The 24,049-nt window shown below is 47.6% G+C and overlaps 1 protein-coding gene across 3 annotated transcripts in view; it reads right to left on the reverse strand.

The window, feature by feature from the left end:
* The window catches only part of LOC137434911 (alpha-1-antitrypsin homolog), a 49,762-nt gene that overhangs the window by 10,153 nt on the left and 15,560 nt on the right, over positions 1-24,049 (reverse strand). For all 3 annotated transcript variants that reach the window (XM_068128126.2, XM_068128127.2, XM_068128125.2), the window contains exons 2-4: positions 22,385-23,237; positions 19,822-20,095; positions 16,517-16,664 (exon numbers count right to left, since the gene is read on the reverse strand). In XM_068128126.2, the coding sequence (XP_067984227.2) occupies positions 16,517-16,664; positions 19,822-20,095; positions 22,385-23,213 (1,251 nt within the window). In that variant the 5' untranslated portion in view covers positions 23,214-23,237. The remainder of the gene's footprint in view (positions 1-16,516; positions 16,665-19,821; positions 20,096-22,384; positions 23,238-24,049) is intronic.

Genomic DNA, 24,049 nt, shown 5'->3' on the forward strand with positions numbered 1-24,049 from the left:
CCTCTAAGACAAATTCGTCGTCCAATCCCTCCCAAGAATGAAAAGATGGAATTACACACAATTTCACATCCCATCGAGATGCGTCTCACCCACTCAAATCATTTACAAAACCTGGTGTGGAGTTCCGACTCCCTCGGTGAGTGGATGTGGATGGTGCGAAGAGATTCCTCATCCTAACTATACTCTAATAACATTAACTCAGGTACCCTACCCAGGGTCTTGCCCTGCCAATTGGCATCTTTAAACTATGTGGTTCTAAAAACCAATTCCCATTGACCATCCTGTGATGCCATCCAATTTGGGTCTCACTCCGCAATTTTTCACTACTGTGCCTTTGCACAATTTCGGGGCTTGGTCGTGTGGCTCCACTAGCAGGTCTACCTACCTGCGCACCTCCGCCACTGAAGTCGCCACCCGAGCTTACCTTGCTCCTTGCGACTACCCTAAATCGGGGAAGGCCCCTCCTGGCTCTCTCACCCCTCTGATGCCCTCTCTGGCATTGGGCTACCCGGGTCCTTCTCCTGGATCCTCGGGCCCCACTGAACACTACTCTGACTGGCTCCCAGAGCCTACCTGCGGCCTCACTTGGCCGACAGACTACCAGTGACGGAGTGCCCCAATAACCATATGCACCAACAAAGCCCACACGCCCAGCCATTCCACAGACTCATGCACCCATCCAAGCACTTCATTGCCACTACCTGCACCACAGGTGTCAATATCCAATAATTTACCTAAACCCTCTACCTAACTTTAAACTACCCTCCCCGGGTATTCGTGAAGGGGTCCATCTTCCCCCATTCACTCCTTCGCACCATGCACTCCACACCACTCATTCCACACCATTCATTCCACACCCCAAGTCCTCTTGCACACTTCTTGTGCTCTTGCACCTTTTTCCATACACTCCAACACAACTCCATCTGTCCTCAATACACCACTCATACACTACCTCTGGTCATCCCCGACCAATGCCTCATTTGCTCAAGCCCAAGCACAGTGATTCCCATTCATTTCCTCATTTGCTCAAGCCCAAGACACACCCACAATTTCTCCACACTACTACACACACACAGCATCATCTAACTAGCTGCTTTTCCCCCTAATACTCGTGCTTTCCCGTCTTCCCTTACACTAAGCACTCCCTCGTCATTAACATCCATCTAATCTCTCTACGTCCCCTCTACCTGTACCAATGTCTCTACTTAAATCTTGTGTCTCTTATTGTCATCTCTAAATCCCTAACAATATCCTAGCCCGCCCTCGGCTAGTTTTCACTGAAACCCCATAATCTAGAGCTCATGTGCCCCAAAGTGAGGGATGGTAGATTTACCATCCTTCTACACTGGACACCATTTCCCATCACTATCACCCCCCAGGCCTCTGCACTATGAGCCCCCGTCATCAGAGGTACTGGGTCCTGCCTCGGCCTCTAGAGCCGAGGCGATCCATGGGGGCGCCTGCTCGCCGGTGTAGGGTCTTACCCGGTCGGCGTGGACGATCCGAGGGAGGGCTCGTGGCCCCATCTTGATCTTAATGACCACATCACAAATTTGCGCCAGGACGACCCCCGGGCCTTGCCAGGGTGAGGTGTGTTTGGGACACCTGCCCTTCCGCCTCCCGGGATTGAAGAACCAAATCTTCATCCCCGGAGAGTACTGACTCCCCTGGCTCCGGTGGTCGTACCTGCGCTTCATTTTGGCACCCGCCAGCTCAAGCTGGCGGCGTGCGAAGGCATGGACCCTCTCCATGCCTTCCTCCAGGTGACGTGCATTGCCCTCCCCCGGCGGTCTATTAGAGGTCTCTGGCACGGGACCGCATAGCAGGTCGGCGGGAGCCAGCAACTCCCGCCCGTACATGAGCAACGCTGGACTGCATGCGGTGGCCCCGTGCTGGCTAGTTCGGTAGGCCATCAACAAATACGGGAGATGTTCGTCCCAGTCGTCCTGACGGGTGGTGGTGAACAATGCCAATTGTTGAACCAGGGTTCGGTTGAATATTTCCACCATCCCGTCAGATTGAGGTCTGAAGGGCGTTGTTCTAGTTTTCCTAATTGACAGGAGGCTGCACACATCTTTTAGTAATTGGCTTTCAAAATTTCGACCCTGGTCGGTGTGCAGCTCCTCCGGAATCCCATACCGACATACAAATCCTTCCACGAAGGCCTGTGCCACCACCCTGCCTTCTTGGTTGGGGAGGGCATAGGCCTCCGGCCACTTGGTGAAGTAGTCCATTACAACGAGGATGTACTTATTACCTTGGTGGGTGCGGGGTAGTGGTCCTAGAATATCCATAGCCACCCGCTCAAGGGGGGCCCCCACCTGGTGTAATTGAAGGGGGGCCCTCATCCTCCGTGCTGGTCCCTTTTTAGCAGTACAGGCGTTGCATCTCCGACACCAGTCCTGTATATCGTGCCCCATATTTACCCAATAGAACCTCCGGCGGACCCGAGATGTTGTCTTTGTCTTGCCCAAATGGCCGCCAGGGCGGGTACCATGCACCTGCTGTAATATGGTGTTTTTGAATTTCTCTGGGACTATCACCAGCCAGGAAGTTCTCTCAGAGGGAATCTCTACCCATTTGCGATACAAGATGTTACCTTTCAATTCCAGGGTTTGCCACTGAGCCCAATATGCCTTTGTTGGCGCCCCGAGGGGGGTGACCTCTTCCCCATTAGGTCTTCTTCCTAATCGAACCCATTCGTACACTGGTCCCAGTACGGGATCCTCCCGCTGGGCCGTGCTCCAAGCCAAAGTTCGAAATTCTTCATCGGCGGTTAGTGGCAAGATTGGCCCTCTCACCCGGGTTGCACGGACTACGAGGGTAGGGGTGGAGTCTGCCAATTGTTCCCTCTCCTCGTGTCTCGCACAAAATTTACAGTTTTCCCCCAAACTCTAGCTTTCTCTGGGCTCTGTCCTCCAAATATTCCTAAAGGTCGCACAAGATCTGTCTGCAACCCTCTTATGGTTAAACTGCCAAAATCAAGACTCTCTGCTCACCTTCACTCTTTCATTCCTCTTTTCTCCCACCTCTGGAACAAACTCCCCCACTCCCTTCAATCCCACTCCTCCCTCCAGGTCATTAAAACAGCTGTTCACCACCATCTCTTATCTTCCCCCATTCAAAACCTTGATCTGTTCTACCCCCGCTAATTTTACCCCAAATCCTCTTTTTTGAAGTACCAACTTCTTTCCTGGAAGTCCTTGGTGTCCTTGTGTTTGTACTGCTCCCCCCCACCCCCTTCCCACGCTGCCTCCCCCCAAGCCCTCTCCCTTCCACACATTCCCGATGTCCCTCACAAATGTTGTGTTTATGTACTTCCCCTTCTCTCCCCATCTTGTCTACCGCTCCCCCTTTTATACACTTTGTTTGTTTGTCTGTTTGATTTGTTTGTGTGATAAATGTTAGCTCTTTCACGAGCCTCGATTATGTATACACAAAAAAACAAAAAAAACAAGGACGTCGAGAGAGTGCATTGGCATTCCCTTGGGCCTTCCTGGCCCTATGGGTCACACTAAAATCGTACTGCTGCAACTTCTACAACCACCTTGCAATTTGGCCCTCCGGCTCCGTGAACCGGAGGAGCCATTGCAGGGAGGAATGGTCAGTTCGAACCAGAAATTTCTGCCCGTACAAGTACGAGTGGAAATGGCTCATGGCAGCCAGCATAGCCAATAACTCTTTACGAGTGACGCAATAATTTCGCTCGGGCCAACTCATGGCCCGACTACAATACGCAATCACTCTCTCCACGCCCTCCTGTGTCTGGGACAAAACTGCGCACAATCCTTCCTGGCTTGCATCCGTGTCCAGGGTAAATGTCCCATCCCTAGTGGGGTACGCAAGAATGGGTGCGGATGTCAAACACCCCTTCAATGCGAGGAAGTCCTCTTGGCACTCCCTTGTCCAATTAAATCTCATCCCCTTCTCCGTAAGCCGGTGAAGGGGCCGGGCCAACTCTGCAAATTTTGCCACAAAACGCCGGTAGTAGGAGCAGAGTCCCAAAAATCCTGGGTCTGTTTTTACCCCCTCGCGACCAATGACGTGACCTAGATAGGCCACCTCTTTAGCAAACAAAGTGCACTTACTCGGGTCAATTTCAACCCTGCCTGTCTGAGGCACCCAAACAACAACACAACAACAACATGCATTTTAAAGGCCATTTTCCCTGCTAGAGCGGGGGTTAGCCTTGCGGTCCCCATGACAATCCTCTCCATTTTGCCCTATTTTCTGCATCTCTCCTTGTTAACCCCCTTGCCCGCATTTCTTCTTCCACCATCTTTAGCCAATTCTTTCTCGGTCTTCCCCGTCTTCTACTTCCTTCTACATTCATTTCCATCACTCTTCTCAACCAGTCACTTTCATCCTTCCTCAACAAATGACCAAACCATCTCAACCTGTTCCTCTTCACAGCATCAATCACAGGCTCTATTCCCATCATCTTTCGCAATTCATCATTTGTCTTCCTCTCTCTCAACGATACTCCACACATCCGTCGAACCATTCGCATTTCCACCCTTTCCAACCTTCGTTGCTGCTCTACGTTCATTACCCATGTCTCGCTCCCATAAATCATAACACTTCTCACACATGCAGCATACACCTTTCCCTTCAGCTTCAACGACACTCCCCTCATCATCAGCACGCCACTCAATTCCCGAAACTTCTTCCATGCACATCTCACTCGAGCAACCGTTGCCGAGTCTGATCCACCTTCTCCATTCAGCATGTCTCCGAGGTAGCAAAATGTTTTCACACCTTCCAGCTTCACGCCGTCTCCAAGATCCAACTCAACATTTCCTCCATCTGCAGCTCCCTCTGTGCACACCTTACATTTGAATGTAGCTGCCACACTGGTTAATGACCCTCTCAGACCACTACATTTTTGATGAACCCACTCAGCGCACATTGTACACTGAATGGAGTTCACTCCGACACCCTTCCTACACACAGCACAGGGCCACTTCCCAGTTCTTTCCACCTCACCACATGCTTTACCACTTGCCATCACCTTCGTCTTTCCGATATTCACCTTCAAACCTTTTGTCTCCATACATTCCTTCCACGTGTTCATCTTTTCCTTCAGTCCATCCATACTTTCCGCAATCAACACCAGATCATCTGCATACAACAACTCCCACGGTAAACCCTCCTTTACGTTCTGAGCCAGCACCTCCATCACAGCTACAAATAGTAGTGGACTTAGTACCGACCCCTGATGCACTCCCACCTTCACCTCAAACTCACCACTGTTCCCGTCCTTCGTCCTTACAGCTGTGCGCGCTCTTTTGTACATTGCCATCACTACTCTGATCAATCATTCCTCCACTCCTAACTTCCTCAATGCCCATGTCAATACTTTGCGTGGAACCTGATCGAATGCTTTCTCCAGATCAACAAACCCAAGAAACAACTTCTTCCTCTTCTCCATGTACTTCTCCTGCAACTGCCTCACAATGAAAAGCGCGTCTGTCGTTCCTCTTCCTGGCATAAATCCAAACTGCATTTCGTCGATCTTCACTTTCTTCCTTATCCTCCTCTCCAACACTCTTTCCAATACCTTCTTTCCATGCTCCAATAACTTTATCGCTCGGTACGAGCCACACTCCAGAGGGTCACCTTTCCCCTTGTATAGAGGGACGAGGGTACTCAGTTCCCAATCCACTGGAATGCGGCCTTCTTTCACCACCAGATTACAGATCTCTGTCATTCTCTTCACACCCCAACTTCCTGCTGCCTTCAACATATCTCCCACAACTCCCGTCGGCCTCCCACTTTTCTACCCTTCATTGCTTTTATCGCTTCCTCAACTTCCTTCTCAGTTATCTTCTCTGCCGGTCCTAAAACTGGGTTACTCTCTATGTTGCCATCCCATTCATTCTCTGTATTCAACAGCATTTCCATATATCTTTTCCATCTTCCTTTAATTCCATCTGGGTCGACAACGATTTATCCCACTTCATCCTTCAAGCAACTCACCCCCATCACATCACACCTCTCTTTCGCTATCTGCTTTGCAATCCTGAATACTGCTTTCTGACCCTCTTCCGAATCCAAGCGTTCTCCGAACATTTGCCTCCTGCGCCTTTGCTACCTCTTTCTTTGCAGCCTTCCTGGCTGCCTTATAACTTTCATGCTCTGCTGTTTCTGCTCCCGTACCCTTCGCCTTCTGCCACTCCTTGAACTTCTTCCTCTTCTCGTCAATCCTCTTTCCAACTTCATCATCCCACCACCATGTTTCCGAGTGCCTCGGTGGTCCTTTTGTCCATCCACATACCTCACCAACGGCTCCCAACAGACTAGCTTTCATTGACATCCAACCACTTTCAAGCTCAACCACATCATCCTCGACCCTACTCAGCCTCTCTTTTAATGCCTCCCTTACTGTCACCTCTTTCAACCTCCACACCTTCATTCTCGGTTGGTACTTCACCCGCCGAGCTCTCCTCGCACCTTTCACCCTTACGTCGCAGACAACCAAGTGGTGCTGTGAAACAGCCTCCTCCCCCGGGATCACCTTTGTGTCCCGTAGGTGCCCCCTATCTCGCCTACGCACCATCAGGTAGTCAACGGTTGTCGTCGACCCACCTGACGTGTATGTAACAAGCTTATTATCCTCTTTCTGGAACTGAGTATTACAAATCAACAAATCAGCTCCATCAGCAAACTCAAAAATCCTTTCACCTTCTCCATTTCTCACACCAAATCCGTAACCCCCATGAACTCCGTCAAAACCATCCATACTCCTTCCCACATGTCCATTTAGGTCTCCTCCTACCACAACAACTTCCTCATCTTTCACGTTTTCCATCAGCTTCTCTATCGCACACCAGAACTTGTCCTTCTCTTCATCGCTTCGACCAACCTGCGGAGCATATCCCGAGATGACGTTCACCAAGAGCTTTCCAATCATCATTTTCACCATCATCAACCTATCACTCACTCTCGTCACATTCACCACACTGTCTACAAACTCCTCAGAAAACAGGACACCAACACCATTCACGCCCTCCAGGCACCCTTGCCACACAAACTTGTATTTCTGTCCCTGCCTACCCTTCACCATTCTCACACCACTTCCCTTCCATCTCGTCTCTTGCACACAACATATGTCCACTCTTCTTCTGACCAATACTTCCACCACTTCTCCTGATCTCCCTGTCATTGTCCCTACATTCCATGTCCCAAACCTCAGAAACCGATCTCCACTTCGGGCTGTACCCTGCCCACATGTAGTTGTAATTGTCATGGTTCTCTTTTTGAGGCAATGTTTTTTTTTAATGGCCGGATGCCCTTCCTGACGCCAACCCTCTTAGTCGCCTCTTACGACACGCAGGGATACGGCGTACCTATTCTTATCCAGGGTACACACTGGGAAACGTTTAAAACATGGAAATTATGGGGGGTGGGGGGGGGGGCGGCGTCAGCATCACGGCTGCGGTTTAAACATATTTAAATAAATATTTAAACAAAACCATGAAAAACAATCTGGGAAAAGTCTCTAAGTGAGAACGTGGATTTGAGAAAGCAGGAGCAGAGGTGAAAGAAAAACGAGATATAGGGGGCGGGGCACAAGTCGAGACGAGGAGGCCGCACGAGACACGAGGCGCACGAGGCGCGAACAAAGAAACGACTAATTACACACAAATTTGCAACAAATACAAAACCAAAACCAAATAGAAACACAATAACACATACACAACAAAATACGCAGCGGAAATTTGACAAAGAAACGAACGGGAAAACACTCAAACTTTGATGCCGTGGAGAGATCGAAGCAAGCCCCGTCGCTCGAGGGACCGGAAGGACCGGAAGCACCCAAACACCTGGTCCAAATTAGCTATGGCTTGGGGGAATGTTTTAGCATGCACCAGGACGTCATCCAGGTACACCAGGCATGACTGCCATGGCATGCCGCCCAGTACATGCTCCATCAATCGTTCAAAGGTGGCGGGGGCGTTACACAAACCAAACGGCATCACAGTGAACTGATACAGCCCCTTACCTGTCGAAAATGCCGTTTTCTCCTTCCCTGCCCTATCAATCTCCACCTGACAATACCCACTCTTGAGGTCCAAGGTTGAGAACCAATTTGAGCCCGCAACGGCATCGAGGGTATCGTCAATTCTTGGCAGGGGATATGAGTCTTTGAGTGTCACGTTGTTTAGTTGGCGATAGTCCACGCAGAAACGCGTGGTCCCATCTTTCTTTTTGACCAACACAACAGGTGACATCCAAGGACTTCCCGAGGACTTAATGATACCTGCATTGAGCATCTTTTCTACCTGTTCATCAGCTTCCTCCCTCTTGCTCCAAAGGAGCCGTCGGGCGGGCTGACGAATAGGCCGGGCCTCACCGGTGTGGATCTGATGTTTCACCAGGCCCGTACGTCCAATATCCTCGGAGGACAAGGAGAAGATATCCAAATGTGTCTCAATTAATTTGTGTAAGGCCTCCCTCTGGGTCTCCTCCAACTCTACGCTACTTCGATTTACCATCTCACAAATGGGATCGGGCCAATTCTTACTATTCACTAAAGACTCCCTCCGGGGCCGGCTCGGCTGTACGTTCTCGCCACTCACTGCCACGACTTTATTAACTGGGGTGCAGCCGGCTATCTTCGTGCCCCATCCTCTAGTGCATGGTTCTGTACTAATATTAATTACTCGGACGGCCACCACCGGGCCATCCGTTTTTACGAGGGTGCGGCCCACGACTAAACCCGGAATGGACTGCGCTGCCACCGGTTCGACTAGGCCGCAGGACTCCTGCCATGTTGGGCGAGCTAGCCATCGGGCCGGCACTATGGCCTCGGCCCTTGGGGGAATGGTCACGGCCTCAGAAGCCTCCAGCTTCGTCCTTTCGGCCGTGCTCACCCCACCCAATTGCAGCTCATCTATTCCCGCTTGCAGGGTCCCCCGGCACAAATCGATTTTACAACCGCTGGCAATCAACAAATCCAACCCGATTAGGCATGGGTCACACACTTCTGCCACCCAAATTTCTATCTCCCTCTTTACCGACCCCAACTTGAGGGTTACAAAACCACGCCCTATGATGGGGGCCGTTACCCCGGTAGCCAACTGCAAACTATGATTTTCCAGATGCTGGATTTTATCCCAGCCGTCTGCACTCAAATTAAGGATCACAGGGCTGATGATCGTGGCGCTAGCTCCTGTGTCCACTACGGCGTCTACCCCCACGCCGGCAATTTTGCACCGAATTGTCAAACTACCAGTACCAATTTGGCCACAATAGATGACCTGTCGCGTCAATGAGGGCTCTTCTCCATCCCCTACTACTGAACACGGCCCTGCATGCTCGGCACATATTAGTTTCCCGGGCCCTGGCGGGGGGGGGGGGGGGGGGTGGGGGGGTGTCTGGGGTCGGCTAGTCCGGCCCGTACGAGGCGGAGTTGATGGTCCTGGTTGCCGGGGTCAGTCCCAGCGCGGGGCTCGGCACTCCCCCCGGTTACAATTAAAGCACCTCACCTGGTAAGGTGCCTGCCTCTGGAATTCCAAATTGCCCCCCCTGTATGCCTTAATTGGGGCATTTGATCGTGGCCTACCATGTGCCACCTCCGGAGCCGCCTGCCGTGGTCCAGATCCCGCCAGGCGCTGGTCCACCAGCCTTCGGACCATGTTTTCCAGGTCAGGGCCCCTTTCGGGGGCGGACCCTCTCAGGGGGCCGCCACCAGCCATGGGCCCCACCTGTCTCACCACCACTGCGTGGTGCTCGCTCCCCCGCGCCAGGGGCCTCGCTGCTTCCCAACGGGCCGCAGCGTCGGCCGCCTGGCTCAAGGTCCGCGGGCGCCACATGGCGAGCTGTTGCCGAAGCTCGGGGTCCGGGAAGGCCTGGATGAAATGGTCCAGTGCCAAGCTTTCCTGGGAGCTCGCGGCCATGTCTGCGTGTGCTATCGCCACTGCGCGGCGAATGTCATACACTGGCTCCCCGATGGTCTCCTGGGGCTTTCTTTTTCGCACCGCACGCTGAGCTTTAACAAGCTCGCTCTGCTGTTCAACGCCAAATCGATTAATTAGGGCTGCACGGAGATCTGGCAGGGTGATAGCACCCGGTGGTAAGGCCGTCAGAATCTCTGCCGCCGCGCCGCGCAGTGCTCCCACAAGGTGTACCCCACCTTCGTCCGGATTCCAACTCCCTGGGGGCTCGCGTGCGTCCCCCGTCCCTCTAAAGACTACCCCGGTCGGTGTCGATGCTTGGGTCGCCTCGTCGCAACCCGCTACCCATTCCATACTCGCACACCCCGGCTCACCAACACCTCTCGCACTCCCCATGGTCGGACATCCCTGCGCACATGCTCTCTCCACACACTCCGGAACAGTCGCACACCTTACCATCGGCCTCTCACAAACGCCCGGGTCTATGCCAACTCCCAAGCTCGTCGAACCTCCCCTCACACCATACACATTTCCAACATTATCGCCACTCACCTCGGCGCTTCTTCCTCTTCGCTTCTCCGCCGCCACCTGCAAACTCTTTATTTGGTTAGCAAGCACGTCATCACGAAGTGAACACAGACCTTGCGCAAATTCCATCACCTCCTCCTTTATTTCTTTTTTAGTCTCCTTCCGTCTCTTCTTAATTTCACTCACCCCTTCTTCTACCTCCTCTAACTTTTGTTTCACCCCTTCTATTTCCCGGTGCGCCCCCACGATTTCTTCTTCTAAAGCCACCCTGGTTGTCTCTATGTGGGTCCTAACCTCACGTTCCCTTGTCCCCAACATCTCTACCACGTCATCTAACCTCTTTGTCAGCCCTTCGTGTACCACCTGACACTCCTTCGTCGCTATTACCTCCCTTCTTATTTCCTTTTGTGCTGCTTTCAGCCCCCCTATCACGTCCGTGTTCTTACCCACTTGCTCCCTTAACTCCTGCTGTCCCACCGTCAGCTTCTCTACTTCCCGCGTCAATTCCTCGATACCCCCATGTAACCTAGCCGTACTCTTCCTCAACTCCTTCTCCACGCGCTTCTCGCACTGCTTTACCTCGTCGCGTACCAATGCGACCTCTTCGCTCAACCCGTGCCTTATGTCTTCCCCCATCTCTTCTATTTCCCTTTTAGATGCCACCCTCATTTTTTCCAATTCGTTCTTTTGGGCGTCCATTTTGCTTTCCAGCCCGTTTTTTACCTCTTCCAATTCCCGGGTGGATTTGTCCCCCAATTCTTTCAATTGGCCCCCCATTTCTTCCAATTGGCCACCCATTTTTTAAAATGTCCCGGGTGGTTTTGTCCCCAAATTCTCTCATTTCTGCCCTTAATTTGTCCCCGTTACGTCTTGTTTCGTCCCGCATTTCTTTCCTTTCCCGGGTGGATCTGTCCCCCTCCAGTTCTATGGATGCCTGTATTTGCGCCATGAATTGCGCCATGGAGGCTTGTATGTCCATAACCCCCACTTGCGCAGCGGGCGCGGGCTTCGTCGCCATGCGCGAGGCGCCGCCATTTTCTTCCCCTACTGCCAGCCCTTCATCAACGTCCTCTTCCTCTCCCAATTCTTCCCGTGGGTCCTGGGTTGATTCTAACTCCTCATCCTCCTCATTTACCCCCACCGGCATTCGACCGTCTTGGCTAGCCATGGCACGAATTTAATTTAGATGTTAATAACTAAATTTCGGTCACTCATAATTTTCGAGTGCGTTAAGCGCACTTCGGGTCCCAATCCCACTCCTGACACCAATTGTTGTGGATCTGCCGCCGGCCTTCTCCCCTTACCTAGGGGGGATTAGTCCCCTTGTCTTTGACTGGCCTAGCGGGACCCGGGACCTATGACGTCCCTTCCGGACAGCGCGAAATAGATTAATTAGGTAATAGCGAATTCTAGTCCTAATACCCTATTTCGCGCTGTCCGGAAGGGACGTCATAGGTCCCGGGTCCCGCTAGGCTAGTCAAAGACAAGGGGACTAATCCCTCCTTGGTAAGGGGAGAAGGCCAGCGGCAGATCCGCAACAATATATATATATATATATATATATGGTATATATATATGATATGATGTATATGATATGATGTGTGTATATATATATATATATATATATATATATATATATATATATATATATATATATATATATATATATATATATACTATATATATATATATATATATATATATATATATATATATATATATATATATATATATATATATATATATATATATATATATATATATATATATATCATAAGATGCTACACCTTTTCCCAAATATCTTTCATTTTTGTCTTTCAGCACAGTTTAATCCATGCTGTTCGATGAGGTTGCAAACAGATTCCAGATTATATCTTTACATATTTAGTTTTTTGCCCTTTGGCAAAATTTATACATATATGTATAATGTTTTATATATAATGCTTTTTGAACCTAATTATATTTACAGTGTAATGTATATATATACATACAGCAATACCCCGGCCTACGTCATTAATTAGTTCCATAAGCCATGATGTAACTCGGTTTTTGACGTAAACCGGGCGTAATGCCTTAAAAATGCCTTAAAATGAAGACAAACACCGTAACACCGTAAAAACCTTTCTGCATTTCGGCTACGGTGAATTTCCTTGGCTCTGGTTCTGGAAGCTCATCCTCTTCGCAGCGCTCTTCTTTCAACGCCATTAAGTTTTCATTAGTTTAAGGCTGCTTGTCTGCCTCGATCAAACCGTCGAAATCCTCCTCCTCCAACTCCATCTCCAGGTCAGCGCTGAGGGAAACCAAGTTTTTAGGCACAGCCTTGACTGGCGCATCAAACCCCGTGAAATCATTAACAAGGTGGGGGCACAAACGCTTCGACACCCCATTCATCGCCGACTGCGTAACCTCCAACCATGCAGCATTGATGTTAAGCACTGCCTGGTAGATGTTATAGTTTTTCCAAAACTGCCGGATGTTGATGCCTTCCTCCTCCGACGTTGCATCGACAGCCTGACGAAGAGTGCGGCGGAGATAGTAGCACTTAAAAAGCGCTATCACACCCTGGTCCATAGGCTGGATGAGCGATGTGGTGTTGGGTGGCAAGTACACCACCTTCACATTGGGGTCGAAATCACCGAGGTTAGTGGGATGGCCAGGTGCATTGTCAAAAATCAGCAGCAATTTAAATTGAATTTTCTTCTCTCGACAATAACTCTTGACAGCCGTGATGAAATGATTGATGAACCGTCCTTCAAAAATTATGACGGTTACCCATGCCTTCATATTATTCATCCAAATGACGGGAAGAGACGCCCGGGGGTTCGCCGCATGATACACCAAGAGCAGCTTCAGCTTGAAGTCACCGGTGTAATTACCCCAAAGCATTAGCGTTAGCCACTCCTTCGCAACTTTGTAGCCTGGCATGGTCTACTCCTCCTTCGAGATAAAGGAGATGATGATGTAGGAGTGACGTAAAGTTGCACATAATGACGTTCGCTGAACTGAAATTTACTCTCGAAGAGTGGCGTAAAGTCGGATTTGACGTCGGTCGAAATGGCGTAAAACGGGGTATTGCTGTATATATATATATATATATATATATATATATATATATATATATATATATATATATATATATATATATATATATTGTTACGTGTGTGGGGGTAGGTAATGAAATACCTCAGTTGAGGTAGAATTGTACAGAACTAGCAACGGTACCCGCCCTACGGGCGGGGCTCCAATTGGGAAGCCCAAATGAAAAGGCAAAATATCAGAAATTGAAGGGTTTTTTTTAATTTTAAATGATTCATATAAACATCCGTTGAATCATATCACACGCAAATCATCAAAATCTAAACAGTATCTTTCGAATTTCAATAAAAGCCACATCACTGTTCATATCGGTAAATATTATTCCATCGTGTTTCAAATCGTGATCGATACACTATGATCGTGATGATCGTGATCGTGATCGATAATGGTGTTCACAATCGCTATGTCGTATGTACTCCCGATACGTGTACCAAATTCCCAATACGTGTAACTGTACCAAATCAACAGTTAAAAGGATTTTGAGCCGATAGCAGTTACGGTCTTGGCAAGATCGATGGAGACAGCGATCTGTTGGCGTATTCACCGCCCAAATAGCTATGTGGAATTCTCTCATGTCGAGATTAAACGTTATGGCTGTTACGGCCTGGGCAAGATCGAGGGAGACAGCGTTTATTATACTTTTAATGAAGGACACTGTCTCAAGCCCCAGTCCCCATCACGGATGGGGCTCAGCGGTTTACCCGAGCCTGACGGCGAAGGGCAAGGTACACGCTGGCCCGTCCAGTGTAGCGCGCGTGCGGCCCCGGACATCGAAGGGCATTAAACGTTCATTAAAGGACTTCGAAACGAAAAACATTACGAAATTACGTTCACACCGTCACGTCAAACACTACTGTGAACACATACATCGTCACAATGAGAACATCGTCACAATGGACGTTATGCGAATGTGAATGTTATGTGGGAGACCAAACCTGAGAATACTGGAGACCAAAGCTGAAATTGGGAAAACTAAATAGCCTATTTTACTCCTGGAGATCCCAGGATTACCCCCACAAAATATCGTTTCGATTGGTTCAGCCGTTTTTGCGGTACCTTCGAACAGATGGACAGACATTTGGTGAATTATAGTAAGATAGTGTGCTCCGAATGTCGCGAAGAAGAAACCTCATGTATTTAAGTCCGGGCCGGATGTCCGTGTAAGCGTTACGTGTCTCCATGCGAGGGGTGGAGCTATGCTCATTAGTTAGGGCATAGGGGTAAATTCCCAGTGTGTGATCGCCTCTGTGATTTTTCCCTTTGTTCTTATGACATTAATTCGGCCAACCATGCGATCAGCACCTAATTAAAACAACGCAATCGCCGAGGGTACCCAGATATGACTACACCACCCAGCCAAATCTTCTCGATTGGCGCCAAGTGTGGCCGTGAGGCCACACCCCGAAGAACGATTGGTTAAGGAATGAAGTTACGATCGAGTAGCGCTTGGTGATTGGTCAGAGTGTGACGTCATCATCGAACATTCGAGCACCAAGAGCAAAAAGGCGAAGCAACTGCCATTTTGCTCTCCTTTTTCTGTCCCAGGCTGGTCACAGGCGGTCACATTCGCGCTCTCTCTGTTCCTGGCTGCGTGGAAGGCAGACCCATTTTGCTCTCTCTCTCTCCCTGTGCCCTCAACAGAGGCGAGTGGTAGAGCCCGGTGGATCTCGACGATCGGAGGAGGCAGGAGTTTGGCCATTGCTCCGTGAGTCGGTGGCTGCTACGGGTGCGACTGTGCGCCATCTTGTATGGTTCCCACGCGGTGGTTCCAAGACCAGTCAAGGACACCAGGCGGAGTATCAGCCAACGCACCACACCACACCACATTTTATTTTTAATTCATAATCCCCTTGTGTTGTATACGAGTCCGAGTGGAGGTGCCTCAATCTACGAATTAGTTGGTTTTACCTTTCGTTTTGTTATTGCCTGCATTATTTTCATTAAACCTTTATTTGTTACATTTTTAATCCCATGTGTTCAGTCTCATTTATTTGTTCGTGGTTTGAGGACGCCCAGTGAAATCCGTGCAGGTAAGCCCTTGCTACCCTCCACCCCCTTGCATGCCAAAGGATACCGCCATAGTTTGGGTATATGCCTCGGAGTTAAAGCTCGGTTGGCCATCCGTCACCAAGGGGTCTTAACCCCGGGGACATGACAATATATATATATTTATATATAAACAGTAAACACCCATGTGATTCAAAGAACACTGCATAAAGCAACCAAGAAAGGCTACATAAGGTAAGCTCTTTCCTGTTTGAAACAGCAAAGGGTTTTTCCTCACTGTGTGTGTGTGTGTGTGTGTGTGTGTGTGTGTGTGTGTGTGTGTGTGTGTGTGTGTGTGTGTGTGTGTGTGTGTGTGTGTGTGTGTGTGTGTGTGTGTGTGTGTGTGTGTGTGTATCTGTTTGTGTGTATATATGTTTATGTGTGTGTGTGTGTGTATATATGTGTGATGTGTGTATTTTATGTGTGTGTGTGTGTGTGTGTATATATGTGTATATATATATGTGTGTGTGTATATATATATATATATATATATATATATATATATATATATATATAATTATATATATATATATATATATATATATATATATATATATATATATATATATATATATTCATGAGGATTGTGTTTCCTTAGCCAAAATGGGCTTTTCCATAGCAATTCAAGTTCTGTTTTCTCCATAACATTATATCACGGATTAGTATATTGTGAAAAACATTTTTTTGTTGTTGCTTTTAAGTCATTTGTTAAACAACAAGGAAAGAAAAATACCCAACTAACATGAGATTGGAAATGACATCATTACACTACCAAAAATAATTTTCTTCGTGAGAATATATTTTCATAAAATACGTTTTCTTGAATTATTCTAGCTGCAAGGAAATTTTTCTCATGGTTATCTTGTTTGAAGAAACTTTTTTTTTTTATAAAGAAAACATTTTCTTCCGATGAAAATTATTTTTGCCAGTGTAGTTCTTATCCTCACCTTGTCAACCTTGACCCTCATCTGGCTCGTGATACCGGATAAATCGGCTGCGGCCGTGAACACGTCTGAAATTCCAAGGGATTCGAGGAACTCATTCATGGTGTATGAGGTTTTGATCTTAAACTTTGGAAGTGACATCCTGACAATCCTGAAAGACAAATCAAAATAAATGAGTGTTCGTCCATCAAGTGTGAAGATGGTACCCGTAATTTACATCCCAGGGTTTTGATGTGCCCGTGAATGGCTAATAAGCCCAACTATTGCATGAAACCTTAATTCTACACAAGTGAACTCTGGGTTTGGGGCAAATGGCTGTAGATCTTCAGGTGAACTCTGGGTTTGGGGCAAATGGCTGTAGATCTTCAGGTGAACTCTGGGTTTGGGGCAAATGGCTGTAGATCTTCAGGTGAACTCTGCGTTTGGCGCAAATGGTTGTAGATCTTCAGGTGAACTCAGGGTTTGGGGCAAATGGTTGTAGATCTTCAGGTGAACTCTGGGTTTGGGGCAAATGGCTGTAGATCTTCAGGTGAACTCTGGGTTTGCGGCAAATGGCTGTAGATCTTCAGGTGAACTCTGGGGTTGGGGCAAATGGCTGTAGATCTTCAGGTGAACTCTGGGTTTGGGGCAAATGGCTGTCGATCTTCAGGTGAACTCTGGGTTTGGGGCAAATGGCTGTAGATCTTCAGGTGAACTCTGGGTTTGGGGCAAATGGCTGTAGATCTTCAGGTGAACTCTGGGTTTGGTGCAAATGGCTGTAGATCTTCAGGTGAACTCTGGGTTTGGGGAAAATGGTTGTAGATCTTCAGGTGAACTCTGGGTTTGGGGAAAATGGCTGTAGATCTTCAGGTGAACTCTGGGTTTGGTGCAAATGGCTGTAGATCTTCAGCTGAACTCTGGGTTTGGGGGAAATGGCTGTAGATCTTCAGGTGAACTCTGGGTTTGGGGGAAATGGCTGTAGATCTTCAGGTGAACTCTGGGTTTGGGGCAAATAGCTGTAGATCTTCAGGTGAACTCTGGGTTTGGGGCAAATGGCTGTAGATCTTCAGGTGAACTCTGGGTTTGGTGCAAATGGCTGTAGATCTTCAGGTGAACTCTGGGTTTGGGGCAAATGGCTGTAGATCTTCAGGTGAACTCTGGGTTTGGGGCAAATGGCTGTAGATCTTCAGGTGAACTCTGGGTTTGGGGTAAATGGCTGTAGATCTTCAGGTGAACTCTGGGTTTGGGGCAAATGGTTGTAGATCTTCAGGTGAACTCTGGGTTTGGGGCAAATGGCTGTAGATCTTCAGGTGAACTCTGGGTTTGGGGCAAATGGCTGTAGATCTTCAGGTGAATTCTGGCTTTGGTGCAAATGGCTGTAGATCTTCAGGTGAACTCTGGGTTTGGGGCAAATGGCTGTAGATCTTCAGGTGAACTCTGGGTTTGGTGCAAATGGCTGTAGATCTTCAGGTGAACTCTGGGTTTGGTGCAAATGGCTGTAGATCTTCAGGTGAACTCTGGGTTTGGGGCAAATGGCTGTAGATCTTCGGGTGAACTCTGGATTTGGGGCAAATGGCTGTAGATCTTCAGGTGAACTCTGGATTTGGGGCAAATGGCTGTAGATCTTCAGGTGAACTCTGGGTTTGGGGCAAATGGCTGTAGATCTTGGGGCAAAATGGGCAAAATGGACCTCGATCAGGGATTTTGTCTTGCCATCTTATTTTCATCAGCCGTCTCAGACAGTTGGGACGAAATGGTTAGGTTTCTTCAGATGATGGTTGTATGTTGTCCAAGGCTCACATGCATAGAGCAGTGATGGGATGAATACGGCTTTACAGACTTTCAACTTGGTTTGTAAGCGGATGCCACAACATTGCCCGGGCTGGTAGGATGGCACACTCGCCTCGGATCTGTCTCGCCTGGGTTTGAATACCGGTCTAGCTACAAAATGTCATCCTGGTGCTTCACAGAAAGGACGAGGCATCAATATATGTGCCGTCACTCAGATGGACATTAAACTGGGCATTCTGCCTACCAGCATTAGTTGGTGGACGTTAAAGATCTCATGGAGTTCTTCATGAAGAGTAGGTGAGCTATCGTCAGCACCCGAAACAAATTACATATTTCCTGCCACCCTCTGTCGAGTATCCTGCGTCCGAGTGGCGACTTGTCCAGGATTGCATCCCGAGCCAGGAAACTGATTTGACAGCGCTGACATTCCACTTAGAGCACAGTGCATCATCATGATGATGATAATGGAAAAGGTTGTCCAATCTGGAGTTGAAAGCCTGTTGGAACCCTTCTTGTGGATATCAGTAATGTTGACAACTTTCCATGATGAGCCAAAGTGAGAGAAGGAGCAGAATCCAGTTGGAAAATAGGAGAAGATATGGCGGATGCATAGGACTGAATAAATGAAAGTACACAAAACAATCATGCTTCTGTGCAGTTGTCAATCTGGCTCCAAACATTTCAACCTTCGGAGAAGCTTTGAGCAACAACACTTCCATCTACAAACTCGTGTTTTTCACGCTGTTGAAACCAAAGCTTTCAGAATCATTGGAATCTCCTGCGATGAAGCTAACTCCGAGGGCCTTTCACTCACTCACCGCAGGCAGGTTGGTGGTCTTTCTGTCTTCTACCGACTCCTCTCCGGCCTTGTTCCCCCAGCTCTCTCTGTGCTCTGTCCCCCAAATATTCCTACAGGTCGCACAAGATCTGCCAGCAAACCTCTTATGGTTAAACTGCCAAAATCAAGACTCTCTGCTCACCTTCAGTCCTTCATTCCTCTTTTCTCCCGCCTCTGGAACAAACTCCCCCACTCCCTTCAATCCCACTCCACCCTCCAGGTCTTTAAAACAGCTGTTCACCACCATCTCTTATCTTCCCCCATCCAAAACCTTGATCTTTTCTACCCCTGTTAATTCACCCCAGGCACACTTTTTTGAAATACCAACTTCTTTCCTGGAACCCCTAGCAGTGTCCATATGTTTTATACCTCTCCAACCTCCCCCCAAGCCCTCCCCCTCCCACATCTCTCTCGATGTCCCTGCTCTCAAATGTTGTGTTTGTGTGCTTCCCCCTCTGTCCCCATCTCGTCTACCGCTCCCCTTATTTTGTGTTTTATGTGTCTGGTTGATTTTTTGTGTGATTAATGTTGGCTCTTTCACGAGCCTCGATCTTGTATACAAAAAAAAAAAAGTTAATTTTATTATATCTCTGCTCTAACTCTGACGTGCAAAAAATTAAAGCTGAAATGAATTATGCAATTGCACATACCGAGACCCTTGTGCTGCGTTTTTACACCGATCATCAAAAGTATTGGTTACCCGAATGTCATCATCGTCCTCCACTCGTGCAGCTTCTCCGTGGACAATGCTTCCTCCAGTTTTTCCAGATCCTCCGTGCGATCTGGCATGATGATGAACATACTGGCAGCACCTTGGTAGTGTAGGTGCAGGAGTGTGCAGTGCATCTCCCTGTCGAAGGCGTAATAATGCTTCGCCTCCTGCTCCATGGTGGCCACCTGTATAGGCTCCCGGCTGTTCAGCCAGAATCGCCTCATTTCCGTATCTTGTGCATCGAATCCTTTCTGCCATCGACCTTTAGTGGGTTGGTCAAGGAAAGTTAACGCACATTACAGATAACATTGGAAGGAACATTTTCAGCATTTAATTCCATGAGAAACACAGACTCCCTCCGGGAGAAGCCGAGAGGAGAGAGGGGGGATAGTGGGTGAGGTGGGGCTAATAATCCCCTCTGTCTGCAGCAGGGCTCAGTAAACCATTTGCACTGTGTCACATGTACAGGCAAAAATTGTAAGTCATCTTCTTCCCCCACCCCTCGCAGGGGAGGAGGATTCTTGTTTGTGTGCCCATGATTTCACCCTGGTAAGTATGCAAGTATGTATATCACGATGCCGGTATGTATACAAGTATGCAAGATGCAAGTATGTATACAAGTATGTACAAGTATGCAAGATGCAAGTATGTATATCACGATGCAAATATGTATACAAGTATGTATACAAGTATGCAAGTATGTATACAAGTATGCAATATGCAAGTATGTATATCATGATGCAAGTATGTATACAAATATGTACAAGTAAGCAAGTATGTATATCAACACGTATACAAGATTTGATGGACATTGGCGCAGCCATGTTTTTTTCTATGATTTTCAGATGTACACACATACAGGTAATTGCCTTATTTAATCCTAACAGAGGTACCTGGCGTTGTTCAGTGATATTCTAATCTTCATTTGGTATTTTGAAGAAATCAAATGTTTGTTTGTTTTTTCGATTTTTTTTGTGTGGGACTAAAACACTTCCCTACTCCCACGAAGAAATGTTGTCGGGGACCATTGAATAAACCCTTGCACATAGCTACAAATATTTAGGCACTACAGAGCAATTATTTAAAAAATACAACTTTTTTTCCAAAAAATATTGTTTTGTCTAAAACAGTCCGGCACTCACTGATGAACCTCTGAACGTTTGATGAAGAAGTATTTGGCCATCTCTGAGAAAAATGGCGACACAGACAGACAAACATCCCTATTATAGTATAGATAGTAGGATCACCAGTGGGGTTTTTTTTTAAACCTTTTGAACCATGAGCTCCTTCGACTTTCGGTTCCCCCACCCTGGGCTCCCTGGAGAAAAATCATTGAAAAGTTGAAATTTGTTTTACTTCTGTTTTTTGCCTCGAAAAATATTTTTCTCGCCTTGTGATTACAAATAAATGATATTTTTAATCATGGGTTGTTCGACTTTATTTTTTGAGTTTATTGCCAATATCTACTTTGCGGTGTCGGTCAAACCAGCAGTTATTGCCCAGATTTCCGATACACAAGAATTCTCCACGAAAAGCTCCCTCGCACTTCTTCAGCAATTAGCGGCTACACAGACCGAAGATTAGGTTTCGTAAGCAGATTACTTTTTATTCCAAACATGGATTGTTCTTTTTAGCATTAACATCAAGGTACAATAGCTCATGCTACTGGAATCTCGGGATCAAATCCTACATGCCATACATGTTGATTTGTCCATCGTCTTGTATTATGCAGGTGAAAGTACATGTGTCTCCTCGTGACTTTGGCCTGTACTTGATTTATCCAAAACTCCACTGAGAGTCTCTGATTACTTGAACACGGTCACTGAGAGACTTCACAATGACTCGCATTTATTGGCAATAAAGGCCTGAGTGATTGATTATTCGAGAGAGAAGACTTTTTTTCTTTTTTTTTGTATACAAGATCGAGGCTCGTGTAAGAGCTAACACCAATCACAAAAAAAAAACGGACACACAACACATACAATAAAGGGAGCGGGAGATAAGATGGGGAGAGAGAGCGAAGCACACAAGTACAACAGCAGAGAACAGGGACATCGGAAGATCTGTGGGAGGGAGAGGGCTTGGGGGAAGGAGGCATGGGAAGGCGGGAATGGGGGGGGGGGGGGGGAAGTATACAACACATGGACACTTCTAGAACTTCCAGGAAAGAAAGAAGTCGAGGATTTTAAAAAAAGAAAGTGGATCTGGGGTGAATTAGCGGGGGTAGAAAAGATCAAGGTTTTGGATGGGGGAAGATAAGAGATGGTGGTGAACAGCTGTTTTAAAGACCTGGAGGGAGGAGTGGGATTGAAGAGAGTGAGGGAGTTTGTTCCAGAGGTGGGAGTAAAGACGAATGAAAGAGTGAAGGTGAGCAGAGTCTTGATTTTGGCAATTTCACCAGAAGAGGGTTGCTGGCAGATCCTGTGTGGCCTGTAGGAATATTTGGGGGACAGAGCACAGATAGAGCTGGGGGAGCAAGGCCGGAGAGGAGTCTGTGGAAGACAGAAAGACCATGAGGAGTTTGTTGAGTTAAGTGGAACAAAGCTCATACCTTGGAAGTATATGGTGTTGATAAGTAGCAAAACATCTTCCGGGTCCACCTCTGAGATCACTGCTGGGAATGTACCATTTGTGTGTTCTTTCACCATGTCGTTCATAAGTTGCTTGGCCTCCTCACGCTTGGTGAAGTCCACCTCTTCGATTTTGGAGCGGAATATCCGGGATGATACGCCCACAAAGCGTTTCTGAATCTTTAACCCAGGCTTTGAAAAAACCCAATTACTGGAGGAGAGTTGGTAACCCTTCCGCTTGTGGTAAAGCAGGATGTTTAGCTTGCGGTAGAGCCGGTGAAAGAGAGCCCGGTTCCTTCGTGCAAATATCAGGCGCCCTCTAAACCATCCGCAGTTGTCTAGTTTTGCATTGATTTGTTTCAGGCTGTTGCCTTTTGCTCCAACGGACAGCGCGGCCAGTGCTGTGTGCAGGTTCACGGGTGAGAAGAAAACATTTCCACGGTCGCTCTTGTCACGACGCATCTGTTTGTAGAGATCGAATCCAAACATTGAGATGGCCGATGTCAAGAGCTTTATGCGGGAGGAGCGCCGTGGTTGGCAGCTCATGTCCTGAGGACACGCATTCGCGTCGGGGATTTCGACCAGTTTGTACGATGCAGGCACGATATCATCATCATCCGGTGCAAGGGTTGGTTGTTCCTCAAGGCTTTCAGATTTGCGATCCATTTCAATTGATTCGCTCTCACCAGAGGAGTTTTGAGGTATCCCCTGCTCAGTCCACTGGCAATCATGAGGATGCCTGTTCTTTGGGCCTGACCCATGCACATTGGACATGAGGAAGAGGAGGCACAGCAGATGGAGAGTCCCCATGACTCTGTGCTGATATTTTATGTACTGTGGGAAACAATGCAGGAAAAAGTAAAGTAACTCCTCACCTTGTGGTGTCCATGGACCATGTTGCAAATTATATTATCATTGACAATCCATGCATTTTGTTATAGACCTACCAATTAACGATAAAACCTTTTCAACAATCACTGCAAAAAAGTCTGCAATAATTCAAGATTGCACTTTTTGAAAATTTACGTTACCTATACATTTACAATAACACTGACACATTTACAGTACTAGCTGTAATACATTTAAAACTAGAATGGCACTCGATGGAGAGCAAACCTCCGCAGGCTGAACAGTTTACGTTTTGTATCTTACTGATGGGCCGGATCTGGATCGAGACCTCAACCAAAATCGAATCAGCTTGTTCTTGTCATCGACACAATACATCCACCGGGCTTCGTCTGAAATCGTCCACAACTTTTGCGATATCATGCTATATATCAGTTTGGCTCTATCTCTCATTGGTGAAGAATCACATTGGCATTTAAAAAAATTATCGAATCCAAATCCGGATTCGAGTATTCACCAAAAACGAATTGATTAGTCCTCATCATAAACTGAACCAGTGCACCAGGTTTTGTCCGAATCAGTCCATAACTTTTTGAGACATCCTGTTTGCAATAATAACGTGCATACTATATATCGTGACCCAGACAGATTCACGCGGCACAGACAGACAGATAGTCAGGGGTGAAAACTTAACCTCCGCCCATATATTTATATATATTGCCGGCACCATGCCTCGCTTGCCTGCCCCACAAGCCTGTGACTCTTCACCCTCTTTGCTATATCAGCACTGGACATTGCCG

Source organism: Myxine glutinosa, chromosome 9 (assembly GCF_964187855.1).
Source record: "Myxine glutinosa chromosome 9, kmMyxGlut1.1, whole genome shotgun sequence".
In the NCBI taxonomy this organism is placed as follows: domain Eukaryota; kingdom Metazoa; phylum Chordata; class Myxini; order Myxiniformes; family Myxinidae; genus Myxine; species Myxine glutinosa.